Source organism: Dasypus novemcinctus, chromosome 1 (assembly GCF_030445035.2).
Source record: "Dasypus novemcinctus isolate mDasNov1 chromosome 1, mDasNov1.1.hap2, whole genome shotgun sequence".
Taxonomy (NCBI): domain Eukaryota; kingdom Metazoa; phylum Chordata; class Mammalia; order Cingulata; family Dasypodidae; genus Dasypus; species Dasypus novemcinctus.
Genome location: NC_080673.1, coordinates 167,258,217 through 167,272,503, shown reverse-complemented (window position 1 = coordinate 167,272,503; position 14,287 = coordinate 167,258,217). Strand labels below are relative to the sequence as shown.

General features: G+C 37.1%; 1 protein-coding gene and 1 long non-coding RNA gene across 13 annotated transcripts in view; one reads left to right on the top strand and one right to left on the bottom strand.

Annotated features, from left to right (window-relative positions):
- Window positions 1-14,287, top strand: part of WDR19 (WD repeat domain 19) — a 188,229-nt gene that overhangs the window by 22,971 nt on the left and 150,971 nt on the right. For all 12 annotated transcript variants that reach the window (XM_071216978.1, XM_071216979.1, XM_058299618.2 and 9 more), the window contains 6 exons: window positions 9,892-9,962; window positions 10,414-10,586; window positions 10,676-10,790; window positions 11,677-11,783; window positions 12,463-12,585; window positions 13,030-13,179. In XM_071216978.1, the coding sequence (XP_071073079.1) occupies window positions 9,892-9,962; window positions 10,414-10,586; window positions 10,676-10,790; window positions 11,677-11,783; window positions 12,463-12,585; window positions 13,030-13,179 (739 nt within the window). The remainder of the gene's footprint in view (window positions 1-9,891; window positions 9,963-10,413; window positions 10,587-10,675; window positions 10,791-11,676; window positions 11,784-12,462; window positions 12,586-13,029; window positions 13,180-14,287) is intronic.
- Window positions 1-14,287, bottom strand: part of LOC139439516 (uncharacterized) — a 41,890-nt gene that overhangs the window by 19,874 nt on the left and 7,729 nt on the right. The window lies entirely within an intron of this gene.

The following is a 14,287-nucleotide window of genomic DNA, read 5'->3' as shown; positions in this document are numbered from 1 at the left end:
CCAGGTATGGGCACAGTAATGGAAAGTATGAGACAGAGCAGGTTGTTACAACCCTAGCTTTCTTGCTGGAAGACTAAAATACAGGGTAGTCCAAGGGAACCTAAAAGAACCAAGATCACAGAGCATTTAGAGCTCAGGAAAGCAATTCCATAGATATTTATAAATTCCTAGGCTCATCCCCAGCTGTGCAGATCTAAACACATACCAAAAACTTTGAGAGCTGAACTAAGGGATAGATCACAACCCAGCTCCCTTACTTGGTACTGGGTGGAACAAATCTGAATACCACTACAAAGGCTTTGAAAGGGCTGATTTTGAAACCATAACCTACAGAAAGTATGTTTAGAACGTGTGGCCTGAATGCAGATGGGTCAATTGCCTGCCAAAATAAAAATATCAACCTTCTTCATGGGCTTTAAATAAGACACACAGTCTCATGACATAACAATCAGGAAAATCTTAACTTGCATGTAAAAATGCAATCAAAAGGTAACAACACCAAGATGATGCAGATGGTAGCTATTATAAAATGTTCGAAGAAGTAAGAGCTGACACTCTTGAAGCAAATGGAAAGATAGAAAGTCTTAGGAAGGAACTAGAAGCTATAAAGAAAAACCAGATGGAAATTTTATAACTAAAAAAACTACAATAAAGACAATGGACTTGCAGAATGGAGATAACAGAGTAAAGAATCAGTGAACTTAAAGAGATATAAATAGAAAATATCCCATCTGCAAAACAAAAAAAAGGTTGAAAAAAATAATTAACAGAGCTTCAGGCACCTGTGAGGTAATACCAAAAGGTCTCACATTTTTATCATCAGAGACCCAGAAAAAAATGGCTGAAACTGCTCACATTTGGCAAAAGACATAACTCTACATAGTATATAACATAGTGAATCCCAAAGAGGATAAACCCAAATAAATCCAGGCCCAGACACTTCATTATCAAACTAATGAAAACTAAAACAGCCAGATAGCAACATTTCGATGACTGGATTTATCATCATAATCTGTAGAGAACAGAAGCAAGGACACAGTGTTCTTAGAGTGCTATAAGAAAAGAACTGTCAACTTTAAATTCTCTATCCACTGAAAATATCCATTAGTAATGAAGGTGAAATAAGAAATTCACAGAAGTAGGAAAACGAAGAGAATTTATTGCCAGCAGAACTACTCCAAAAGAATTGCTAAAGGAAATTTCTTCAGACAGAAGGGAACTGATGCCTGAATGAAATCTGGGACATCAAAAATGAGGGAAGAGCAAGGTATTGGTGGTGTGGTGCTGTATGGGAGCCCCATATGATGTTATGCTTGTTTGTTTTGTAAGTTCATAACTTTTACTATATACTTATTGTTTATTTATATTCATGTATGAATGATATACTTCAATAAATTGTTTAAAAATAAAATGATACAAGTTACAGTAAAAGGATGAGAAAAGAACATGCAAATGCTAATTTAAAGAATGTTGGAGTAGTTATATTGTTATCAACAAAACAGGCTTCAGAGCAAAGAAAACTACTAGGGATAAAAAGATATTAATATTGATTGAAGATCCATTGATAACAAAGACATAACAGTCCTAAGTGTAAATATACCTAAACAGAGCCCCAAAATACTTGAAGTAAAAAGTGATATAATTGAAGGGAGGAATATACAATTTAACAATAATAGTTGGAGACTTCACTTCAATACCCCACTTTCAGTAATGCATAGAATAGCTAGGCAGAAACTCAACAAAGAAATAAAAGATTTGAACAAATGCTATAAACCAAACTTGACCCAACACATCTATAGAATACCCTGTTCAACAACAGCAGTGTTTTATTTCCTAACTGCCAAAACAAATACTAGGCAGTGGGTTGACCTAAACAATGGGGATTTATTGGCTCATGGTGTTGAGGCTAGGAGAAGTCCAAAGCAAGGTATCATCAAGGTGGGGCTTCTTCCAGAAGACTGGCATTCTTGGGCTGGCTGCTGGGCACCCTTGGTCCTTGGCTTTTCTTTTTTCTGGGTTCTATTCATTTTCAACCCCTGGCTGCTCCTTCTGGAGTTTTTCTTTCTCTGTGACCTTTCCTATAAGCCCTTCTGTAATAGGGTTAAGACCCTTCTGACTCAGCTGGACCACACCTTAACCCAATTAAGCTCATCAAAAGGTTCCATTTAAAAGAACTTATACCTACAGAAATGGACCAAGTCTAAGAACATGTTTTTCTGGAGTACAAAGCTCCAAACCACCAGAAGCAGAATATATATATTTTTCAAGCCCCCATGGAACGTTCAGCAAGATAGATGATACCCTGGTCTAGCTACAAGCCTCAACAAGTTTAAAATAATTTAAATTGTACAAAATATGTTCTCTGACCATAATGGACCCAAACTGGAAATCAATAACAGACAACAGGAAAATTTCTGATAAACATTTGGAAGTTAAATGACAAAACTTCTAAATAATTATTGCAAAGAGTAAATATCAAAATCAAAAGTACATGAAACTGAATGAAAATGAATATAAATAAATTATGTGGAAAGCAGCTTAAGCAATGCTGAGAAGGAACACTAGCACTAAATGTTTACATTAGATAAAAGATCTCAAATCATATAAATCCTACCTCGAGAATAGAGAGAACAAAATAAACATAAAGCAAGTAGAAGAAAGGAAATAATAAAGATAGCTCAAATCAATGAAATTGAAAATAATAAAAAATAGAGAAAAAATAATTTAAACTGGTTATTTTTTTTTTAAACCAATACATATAATAAACCTCTAGTAAGACTGACAAAAAGAGAGATGACACAAAATCACCAGTATCAGGAATGAAATAAGGATATCACCACAGGTTCTGAAGCCATTAAAAGGAAAATAAGGGAATGTAATAAACAGCTTTATGATCAGAAATACAACAACTTAGAAGAAATAGGACAATTCTTCAAAAACCAAAGCTTCCAAAATTTACCCATATGAAATAGTCTGTATAGTCTTGTAAATATTAAACAATTGAATTAATAAATTAAAAGTTCATGAAATACAAATCTCCAGGCCCAGATGGTTTCACTGGAGAATTCTATAAACCATATGATGAAAAATTAGCACTAATACTCCATACTGTCTTCCAGAAAATAAAAGAGGAAGGAATACTTCCCAATTCATGAGTCTCTTTACTACCTTTATACCAAAACCAAATAAAGACAGTACAAAAAAGGAAACATCAGACCAGTATCTCTCACGAACTTGCGTATAAAAACTCTTAACAAAATTTAGCAAACTGAATCCAGCATTTTATGAAAAGGATTATTTGTCTGACAAAGTGGGGTTTATTCAGGTATGCAAGGCTTGTTTAACACTCCAAAAATTAGTGTAATCCACTGAGATGGTTTGAAGCTCTGTGGACCCCAGAAAAGTATGTTCTTAAAGTTAATCCATTCCTGTAGTTATGGGCCCATTGTAAATAAGATCTTTTAACTTAATACGGGGAAGCGGACTTGGCCCAGTGGTTAGGGCATCCAATACCACATGGGAAGTCCGCAGTTCAAACCCCGGGCCTCCTTGACCCGTGTGGAGCTGGCCCATGCGCAGTGCTGCTGTGCGCAAGGAGTGCCCTGCCAAGCAGGGGTGTCCCCCATGTAGGGGAGCCCCACGCGAAAGGAGTGCGCCCCATAAAGAGAGCCGCCCATTGCGAAAGAAAGTGCAGCCTGCCCAAGAATGGCACCACACACACAGAGAGCTGACACAAGAAGATGACGCAACAACAAAAAAAAGAAACACAGATTCCCGGTGCCGCTGATAAGGATAGAAGCAGTCACAGAAGAACACACAACGAATAGACACAGAGAGCAGACAACAAATAAAAAAATAATAATCTTAAAAAAAAAATTAATATGTGGCCCTTCCTAATCAAAGTGGGATTTAATGCTCTTACTGGGGTCCCTTGTAAGAGAATGAAATTCAGACACAGAGAGAAAGCTACAGCAGCAAGGAGCTGAAAAGAAAAAAACCTGGAAGAGAAGGGACAGCCCAGCAGATGCCTCCATGTGCCTTGCCATATGACAGAGGAGTCCAGGATCACCAGCAACTAGTCTTCAGAAAGAAGGTATCATCTTGATGATGTGTTGATTTGGACATTTTCACAGCCTTAGGACTGTAAGCCAATAAGCTAATAAATTCCCATTACGAAAAGCCAATCCATTTTATGGTATCTGCTTTGAGCAGCTTAGCAAACTAGCATATCTTTCATATCAATAGGCTAAAGAAGAAAAACATATGATCATATCAGTTAACATGGAACAAGCATTTGACAAAACCCAGCTTGCATTTGTGATAAAACTCTCAGTAAGTTAGGAGTAGCCGGGAATTACCTCAATTTGATAAAGGGCATTTACAGAAAACCTACAGCTAGTATCATACTTATTGGTGAAAAGTGCTTTCTCCCTAGTATTGGGAACAAGGCGAAATGTATAAACTCTCAGTACTATTATTCAGCTTAGTACTCTGTGTTCTAGCTACTGAACTACACAAGAGAAAGAAAAACATCCAGATTAAAAAGCAAAAAGTAAAACCATATCTATTTGTAGATGATGTAATTGTCTATTGAAAATCCCAGGGAATTTGTAGAAAACAAGAACTAGAAATAAGGAGTTCTAGAATCACAGAATACAAGGTCAGTACACAAATATCAATTGCTTTTCTAAATTTTAACAGTGAATATGTGGAAGCGAAAACATAATACCATTTTAAATCCCTTCAAAGAAAATGAAATACTTAGTATACACTTAACGAAACATGTACAAGAGCTGTGTGCTGAAAATTAGGAAACGCTGACAAATTTAAAAAGATCTAAATACATGGAGAGACATACTGTGTCCATGGATTTGAAGACTCAACATAGTAAAGATATCATTGCTCCACAAATTAATCTATGGATTTAATGAAATTCATGTCAGAATCCCACCATTGATTTTTGTAGACATAGACAAGCTTATTCTAAAAAAAAAAATGGAAAGGTACAGGTCCTGGAATAGCTGAAAACAATCTTAAAATGGGAGGAATCATTTTACCGAGTATTAAAGCTTACTGTACAGCTACAGTAATAAAGATTAAATTATGGTATTGGCAGAGAAATAGACACATAGATCAGTGGAACACAATAGAGAAGCCAGAAATGGATGTACTCAAATATACAACTGATTCTTGACAAAGGTGCAAAAGTAATTCAGTGAAAGAAGGACAGTCTTTTCAACAAATGGTGCTGCAGCAATTTGACATCCATATGCAAAAATAAATAAATTAACATTAACCTAAACCTCACACCTTAAAAAATTAACTTAAAATGGATCATGGACTTTATAGTAAAAGTATAAAACTCTTAAAACTTTTCAGTAAAAACAGGAGAAAATCTTCTGGATCTGTGACTAGGCAGAGTTTTTATACTTGACACCAGAAGTATAATCCATAAAAGGAAAAATTAGACCTTGTCAAATTTAAAAGCTTTTACCCTGCAAAAGACCATTAAGAGGTTGAGCCAGACAAACCACAGATTGGGAGAAAATATTTGCATACCATTGTTTTAGTCAGCCAAGGCGGTACTCATGCAAAAATACCATAAATTCTTTGGTTTTTATAAAGGGTATTTATTTGGGGTAGGAGCTTACAGATACGGGCCATTAAGCATAATTTACTTCCCTCACCAAAGTCAGTTTTCACGTGTTGGAGCAAGATGCCTGCCAATGTCTGCCAGAGTTCAGGCTTCCTGGGTTCCTCTGGACCCAGCTTCTGTTTTCTCCACAAGGTCAGCTGTAGACTATCAGGTGAACGGCTCTGTGTCTTTCCCCAGGGCTCCAGCTTAAGACTTGAGCATCAAACTCCCATCAAAACTCCAACATTAAGAACTCTCAACTCTGTTCTTTGCCACCCTTGGTGGGTGGGGACTCAATGCCCTAATCATAACTCAGTCATGCCTAGGTAGAGATCAGATTCCAAACATAATCCAGTATCTATTTTTAGAATTCATAACCATATCAAACTGCTACATTCCACCCTCTGAATTCTAAAAAGGCATTACAATATTTTTAAAAACCTTAAACCAGTAACAATGCAAGAACTAAATCATATCACAATCAATTTAAAGATATGCAGTTTGTCTTGGGGCAAAGTTCTGCCTGCTATAGACCTCTGAAACTTACAAAACAATTTATCTGTTTCCAAAACACAAATGAACAGACGTAGGAGAAACATTTTCATTACAATAAGGAGAAATTGGGAGGGAAACATTAGTCATGGGTCCTCTACAGTTCAGTAAACCTGCAGGGCATCCTCCATTGTTAAGATGATGGTTTCTTCTCCTTGGGGTCATATGGGGACCCACCCTTTCCACAGGCTTGCACAATGGCCATTTTCTTTGTTCCACCCTCACCAAGCATTTGGGTGTCAACCAAGCTCCAGACCTCTCCCTCCAAGAGTATTGGGGTGATTGCCATACCTCACCCAATCTTTGGGTTAGAGTCTTAACCCCCCTTAGTACAGTGATGTGAAGATAGCATTCCCCCTAAACATTGGCATACAGGCTCAACCCACTCAGAGCAATGAGTTGACCACCTGGCCTTACCTGCCCTAATCCTTGGGGAATGTGCTTCACCCTCTTCAACTGCTGGGGCAAACACCCTTTCTGTACACATGGGTAGGGTTCCTCTCTTGGCCCAAGGTAATGTCCTACTTCCAGATCTCGGCTACCATGGTTTTCCTCTTGAAGTTTTTCCCCTTCAATCCCTCCTTTCCATGTCCCTTTTATTCCAGGCTGACAGTGGTTTTGTTCATACAGCTCTCTCAAAAAGCTTGTTGGTTTGGCATGCAGGAAGCAGGGGTCCAAGCCATCAGACAGTAAGACTTTCCACAAGTCTTTCTGAGATAACTGTGTCTTCAATCCTGATTTACAAGTTTCAAGCTTAGTTAAGTCCTCCAATGGGGCACTTTCTTCTGGGAGCTTGATTTCCAGAGGCTTGGAATTTACAGAATTAGTTTCTGTTTTCTTTATGCCTAACAGTTCAGTCCTCAATATAGCTCCCTTTTCTAGCATTTTGCTATAAACTGCAAGCAGAAGCTAAGCCACATTCACTGGGTTTACTTTGGAAATTTCTTCAGCTAAATGCCCAGGCTTGCCATTTTCAAATTCTGCCTTCCATAAAACACCAGGAGTTAATCTTGCTAAATTCTCTGCAACTTTAAAACAGGAATTGCCTTTCCTCCAGTTTCTAATAGTAGTTTCATTACTTCTAAGGCATCATAAAAAATCTCTCTTTAGCATCCATATTGCTATCAACATTGTGTCTTCAAAGCAATCTAGGCCTTTTTCATCAAACATCCTCCAAAAAATACCCCTTACCCATTTATAAAACCATTCCAGCATTTTGGTAATTGCAAAAGCACTTCCCTACTCCTTGGTACAAATTCTGTAATATTCAGCCAAAGGGGTGCTAATGCAAAAATACCAGAAATTGGTTGGTTTTTATAAAGGATATTTATTTGAGGTAGGAGCTTGGAGATACCAGGACATAAAGCGTAAGTTACTTCCCTCACCAAAGTCTATTTTCACATGTTTGAGCAAGATGGCTGCAAGGGTTCAGGCTTTCTGGGTTCCTCTTGGCTCAGTTCCTGTTTTCTCCACAAGGACAGCTGTAGTCTATGAGGCTCTCTAGGCTTTGCCTCTCTCCACAAGGTCAGCAGTAGACTGTCAGGTGAATGGCTCTGCCTCTTTCCCTGGGCCTCCAGCTTAAGACTCCAACATCAAGCTCCAACATCAAAACTCTAACAGTAAGAACCCTCAGCTCTGTTCATTGCCATGCCTTTTATCTGTGAGTCTCCACCCACCAACGGGTGGGGACTGAACGCCCTAATCATAACTCAGTCATGCCCAGGTACAGATCAAATTACAAGCATAATCCAGTATCTGTTTTTGGAATTCGTAACCAAATCAGACTGCTACAACCATATAACCAACAGAGGACTAATATCTGCTGTATATAAAGAACTCTCAAACAATCCACTTAGAAAATAGGCAGAAGATATGACCATACATTTCACCAAAGAGGGTAACAGATGGCAGATAAGCACATGAAAAGATGTTCAACATCATTAGCCACTAGTGAAATGCAAATTAAAATGACAGTGAGGTAACACTATACATCTGTTGGAATGACTAAAATAAAAAATAGCAATAACATCAAATACTGGCAAGGATGCAGAGAGGCTGTATCATTGATAGGTAGCTGGTAGAAATGTAAAGTGATGTAGCCATATATTCACACAAAAATCTGCACATAAATGTTTATAGCACCTTTATTTGTAGTAGTCAAAAACTGGACACAACCCAGATGGCCTGGTATGGGTAAGTGGATGCAGAAACTGTGGTACATTCATTCCATACTCAACAATAAAATGTGATAAACTAGGAAAGCAGATGTGGCTCAAGCAGTTGGGTACCTGCCTACTACATGGGTGGTCCTGGGTTTGGTTCCTGGTGCCTCCTATAGAAGACAAGCAAGATAATGAGCTGATGCAACAGGATGACACAACGAGGAAATAATGAGAGACAAAACAAACAGGGAGAGAAGGTGGCTCAATTGATTGGGTGCCTCCCTCCTACATGAAAGGTCCTGGGTTTGGTTCCCAGTGCCTCCTGAAAAAAAAAAAAATGCAAGCAGAGAGAACATACAACAAACAGACAGAGCAGACAGTGAGTGCAAACAGTGGGGTGGGGGGAATAAATAAAATCTTTTTTTAAAAAAGCAATAAACTTTTGATATGGACAACTTCTCCAGAGAGTTATGTTGATTGATAAAAGCCATTCCCAAAAGGTTGTACTGTGCAATTCTTGAAGTGTCAAAACCTGAAAGCTAAAACAGATAACGGATAAGTGGTTGTAACATGTTACGGTTGGAACTGGGGGCAGCAGTGAGAGAGGGAGGTGCATGTGTTTCTAAAAGAGCATTGCAAAGACAGAACTGTTCTATCTTGACTGTGATTGTGGCTACATGTGATAAAATTACATAGAACTTAATGCACACACATAAACATACAAAATGCATACAAGTAAAAATTGGGAGTATCTGAATAAGATTGGTGGATTGTATCAATGTCAATACCCTGATTGTGATATTGTACTATAATTTTTCAAGATGTTACCATTTGGGAAAACTAGGTGAAGGGTACACAGAGTAATTCTGTGTCACTTCTTATAACTGCACGTGAGTCTATAGTTGTTTCAAAACTCAGAAGTTTAATTAAAAGTACTGGAAAAATAAAGGGTAAAGCATTGGGAAGGGGAAGATAGGAAGGAGGGAGGAAAGAAGACAAGGAAGGAAGAAATGTTACAAGTATTAGGTAACAACATGGCAGTGCACCCTTTCATTTGCATTACTTATTCTTCCCAATAATCCTGTGAAGTAATTCTATGTCCCCATTTTTTCAGAGCATTCAGGCCTTCTGATTCCAAAGCTAATGTTCTTTCTTGTGTACGTCACCCCTTTTTGCATGAAAGAACTCTTTAGGGGGAAAAAAACTTTGCAAACAGATGCCTATATTCTCTTGCAATAATTAATACTGCTCCAACTCAGGGGGATACTCTTCTACTCAAGCTTTTCTTCAGGACAAATCTAACCTCCTTGTTCCTAAATCTATAATTCAGAGGATTAAGCTGGACAACCCCTCTTTTCCCGCCCCCCAAAAAAGATTTGAAAGATAAAATATAAATATAGAAATTCCAATATTTTCTTACAAAAACCCAGTGGTTCATCTGTTTTGGAGAACACTGGCCTGTTCTACAGTATATAAATTTTTGTGAGCTGAAATTATTATTTAAAGCTAGTGTTTCAAAAAAAATTTTTTTTTAATTTTCAGCATTAAAATCCATGACCTGGCAGAATTAAAAGACATGTATGCTATAATCAACCTGGATGATGAAAATAAAGGTATTGATTTCTCTGAAGCAAATTGACGTTTTATGATTTCAGTTGTGTTGTTATATAATTTGCATCTACTGTAGCAGGAATAAAATTAATACCCTTCTCTCAAGTGCCCTAAAATAGCTTCCTTATTTGAATCATTATGTTGAGTCGTACTTCTTGACCAGAATGATGTGAATCTACTTTGATGCAGAGACTTACCATGAATTTTATCCTAATTTCAATTGTAAACTATAAATTCTTTTTATATACTTTCCTTTTGAGCCAGTGTTGAATGAGGCAATTCACATATTCATATGGTACAACACGATGACTTTCCTAATCTAAATAAGGGCAATTTAAACAGTTAAAACAGTTGAAGATTTTTATGCCTCTGGCAGCTTAAAGGAAAATAGTTGCTTGCTTGCCTGCAACATTATATTTCCTTTTGAGTGATCATTTATTTTGTCAATTTCAGGGTTGGGCACCTTGTCCTGGACAGATGATGGCCAGTTGTTGGCATTGTCTACCCAGAGGGGCTCACTCCATGTGTTCCTGACCAAACTTCCCATACTCGGGGATGCCTGCAGCACGAGGATTGCATATCTCACCTCCCTCCTTGAAGTCACTGTAGCCAACCCTGTTGAAGGAGTATGAAAATGTTATTTTTATTTTATTTATAAATAAAATCCGAACAGTTGTAGCAGTTGGTTTACTACTGTTGCTTCTCTGTATTTTAGGATCTACCAATCACAGTTTCTGTTGATGTGGAACCCAACTTTGTGGCAGTAGGTCTTTACCATCTGGCTGTAGGGATGAATAATCGAGCTTGGTTTTATGTCCTTGGAGAGAATGGCAAGTCTAAATCCAGTTGTATCCTTATCTTCTATACTATTATTATTTGGGAAGCACTAGAAGTTCTTAAGACCAAGAAATTTGAATTGATTAGAAAGTTTTTCTTTCACTTCTTTTTGTTCAGACATCTTTCTTAGCTTACATGGTTTTGTGAATCCTCTAAAGAATTTGCATAATTTTAAGAGGATTTATTTTCCACCTTTGTAATGAAGATGGTATGGTATAGTGGATAGAGTGTGAACTTCAGTTTTATAGAGGCCTGGGTTTAAACCACCCCCCACCCCACCCTCCCTCTTTTAGCTAAGTGACTGTTGACAGTTACTTTACCTTTCTAAGCCTTGATTTTCTCATCTGGAAAACAGGATACTTCTACTTTTAAGGGATCATGAGAAAAATGAAATGTGATCTCACATTGCACAATGACTGCGTTAGGTTCTTCTAAGCCTTATTCGTAGTCAGTAAATGGTAATTTCTGCTCTCCTTTTATTCTGGGAATAATAACTATTAGCATCTGAAGGGAACCTTGCTCTTCTCTTTCCCATCCTCCTCTATTCTACTTCTTTCCCCCACTGGAAGTTAGATATCTATCAGGAGTAAAACAAGCCTGAGAATTATTTTGCTAAATGAAATAGAGAACACCATTAAACTTCTTGTCACTAAGGTTTAATTATTGGGTTTTTTGTATGTGATTTTACTTTTTATTACTGTTTCCTGTGACCCGTTATAAAATTTCTGAAGGCAAATATATTTAGATTATTGTTAGAATGAAATTACTATTTAAATTTCAGAATATCCTTGCAAAGACATACTTTAAATTATTTGCAAATCTTTAAATAAGATAATTTTCCAGATATTTTTATGTGTTGGCTTTTTTAAACTGTTACAGCTGTGAAAAAATTGAAAGACGTGGAATATCTGGGCACAGTAGCCAATATTTGCCTTCATTCTGACTATGCTGCTGCACTTTTTGAAGGCAAAGTCCAGTTACATTTGGTAAGTTCAGTTTTGATGTTCTTTAATTCCGTGATGTTAAGTCTTAAGTGATGATGATGAACAGCCTAAAGTCTAATTATCAAGAACTTTGGACAGGAAGCAATCATGTACAGGGTAGGTAGAAAACCAGGTACAGGCAAAGGATTTACAAAATCTTGCCTTTCTGCATCAAATGTTCACTATCTCTGTTCCCCAAGAAACCTGATAATGTGCCACTTGCAACATTGCTTATGGTAAAAACGACCTTGGTTGGTAAATTGCATCTAGAAGGAACTCTAAATGAACTATAACTCCTGATGGGGATCCTATAACTTTGGGCTTCCCTGGATGTGTTGACTTATATTTGGGCATATCACTTGTGGGAGATCAAGAGATACTGGCTCCTATGGAGATGGGCTCCTAAACCAGCCATCTCTCACATCAGTTCCTCTGCTGTTTGCATCTGAGAAGCCAAGCAGATTAGCACTAGACAGCTACATAACCACTAAATAGGAATGCCCAACCAGACCCTGCTGACAGGCCGAGGTTACTGCCTTTATCTTCCTGAGTAAATGGGGCCTGCAGTCTTGTGAGTCTGAATGTTCAGTTGAATTTAAGAAAAAGACTCTTCCCCTCCCCATCAGTGGATGTCGTAGACCAGGTTTATATTTATGAACCACTATTTTTCCTTGTGTTTTAGATAGAAAGTGAAATTTTGGATGCTCAGGAAGAACGTGAAACTCGACTTTTCCCAGCAGTGGATGATAAATGCCGCATTTTATGTCATGCCTTAACTGGTGATTTCCTCATCTATGGTACAGATGTATGTATTGTCTTCTTTAATACAGATCATGGGGAATTTCTAATTTTTACTTTGTGATCTTGATTAAATTCCTTTTCCTACCAGTTTTTTTTTTCCTATGTTGAACCCAATACAAGTAATAGTCATCTTTGATTAAATATATACTTATATAGACCACATAAGTGGGATGACATGCTTCTGTGATTTTAGCTATCTGATGACATAGTGAAAAGGATCAAAATCAAATATGTTGAATACCTTAGATTTAGTACCTATAAATATTAGAATAGGCTATTAAATCACATGTGCATTCCCATTTTACCTAGTTTCTTGGATCTGTACTTTTCACATCTACTAAATGTCATTTTTAGATTCTTCCTTCCTCTTAAAATTACAAAGTATGTTTAACTTAAATGCTTTTTTTTCTTGGCAACCTTTTAAACCCTGTGACTGAATTTTTTTTAGACTGGTGTCATTCAATATTTCTATATTGAAGACTGGCAGTTCATTAATGATTATCGACATCCGGTCAGTGTGAAAAAGATTTTTCCTGACCCAAATGGGACCCGATTAGTTTTCATTGATGAAAAAAGTGATGGATTTGTCTATTGTCCAGTAAGTCTATAAAATTTTAAAATGTGTTTTTTAATGCAATGTAAGAAAAGTGTTTTTAAAGTAAATTTCATATATTAAAGTCACTTTCTCTTAAACATTGGCAGCAATTTCAGTACTATATTATCATGTTTGTGATTGAACAGTCACAATAAGTCTATTTTCAGAGCTATTTTTTTCAGGATTTATTTATTTTTTATTTATCCACCCCCCCCCCCCATTGTCTGCTCTCTCTGTCCATTTGCTATGTGTTCTTCTGTGTCCACTTGCATTCTTGTCAGTGCAGTAGGAATCTTGTATCTCTTTTTTTTCTTTGCATCATCTTGCTGCATCAGCTCTCCATGTGTGCAGTGCCACTCTTGTGCAGGATGTGCTTTTTTTTTTTTTCACACAGGACGCACTCTTGCACATGGGGCTCCCCTACGTGGGGCACACCCCTGCGTGGCACGGCATTCTTTGCATGCATCAGCACTGTGTGTGGGCCAGCTCACCACATGGGCCAGGAGGCCCTGAGTTTGAACCCTGGACCTCCCATATGGTAGGCAGATGCTTTATCAGTTGAGCCAAATCTGCTTCCCTCAGAGCTACTTATATGAAGAACATTTGTTCTATTAGTCTACAAAAGCACATCATTAGTATCATTCCTAGGATGATATTTTTAATGGAAAAACTACCTATTCTATACCATTTTTAAACTTAACTTACCATTTCTGTATAATATTATGGAATACTTTCACGTACATGACTTTTTTCTCCAGATATGCAATAAACTTCAAAGGACAGGGATTATGCTTTGTCCTTCTTGCCCACCTCAGTTAATTTTCTTCTTGTCTTAAAGATCCTGGACATAAAGATAAGGGTTTATTATTATTATTATTACATGGTTAAAAATGGTATATGCATATTAATAGGAGTAACTGATTTACTAATGTTTACTAATAATATTTTTAAAACTAATAATATTTTTAAAACCCTTAATACGAGTAAATCAGTTACTCCTATTAACATCCTTAAGCTTTTTGATTATAGATTTGAAAGAAGGAAATACTGTGTTTCTACATCATTTGCTATGAAAACATTTTTGGTACCAAAAAGTGGGGCACTGCTCTTA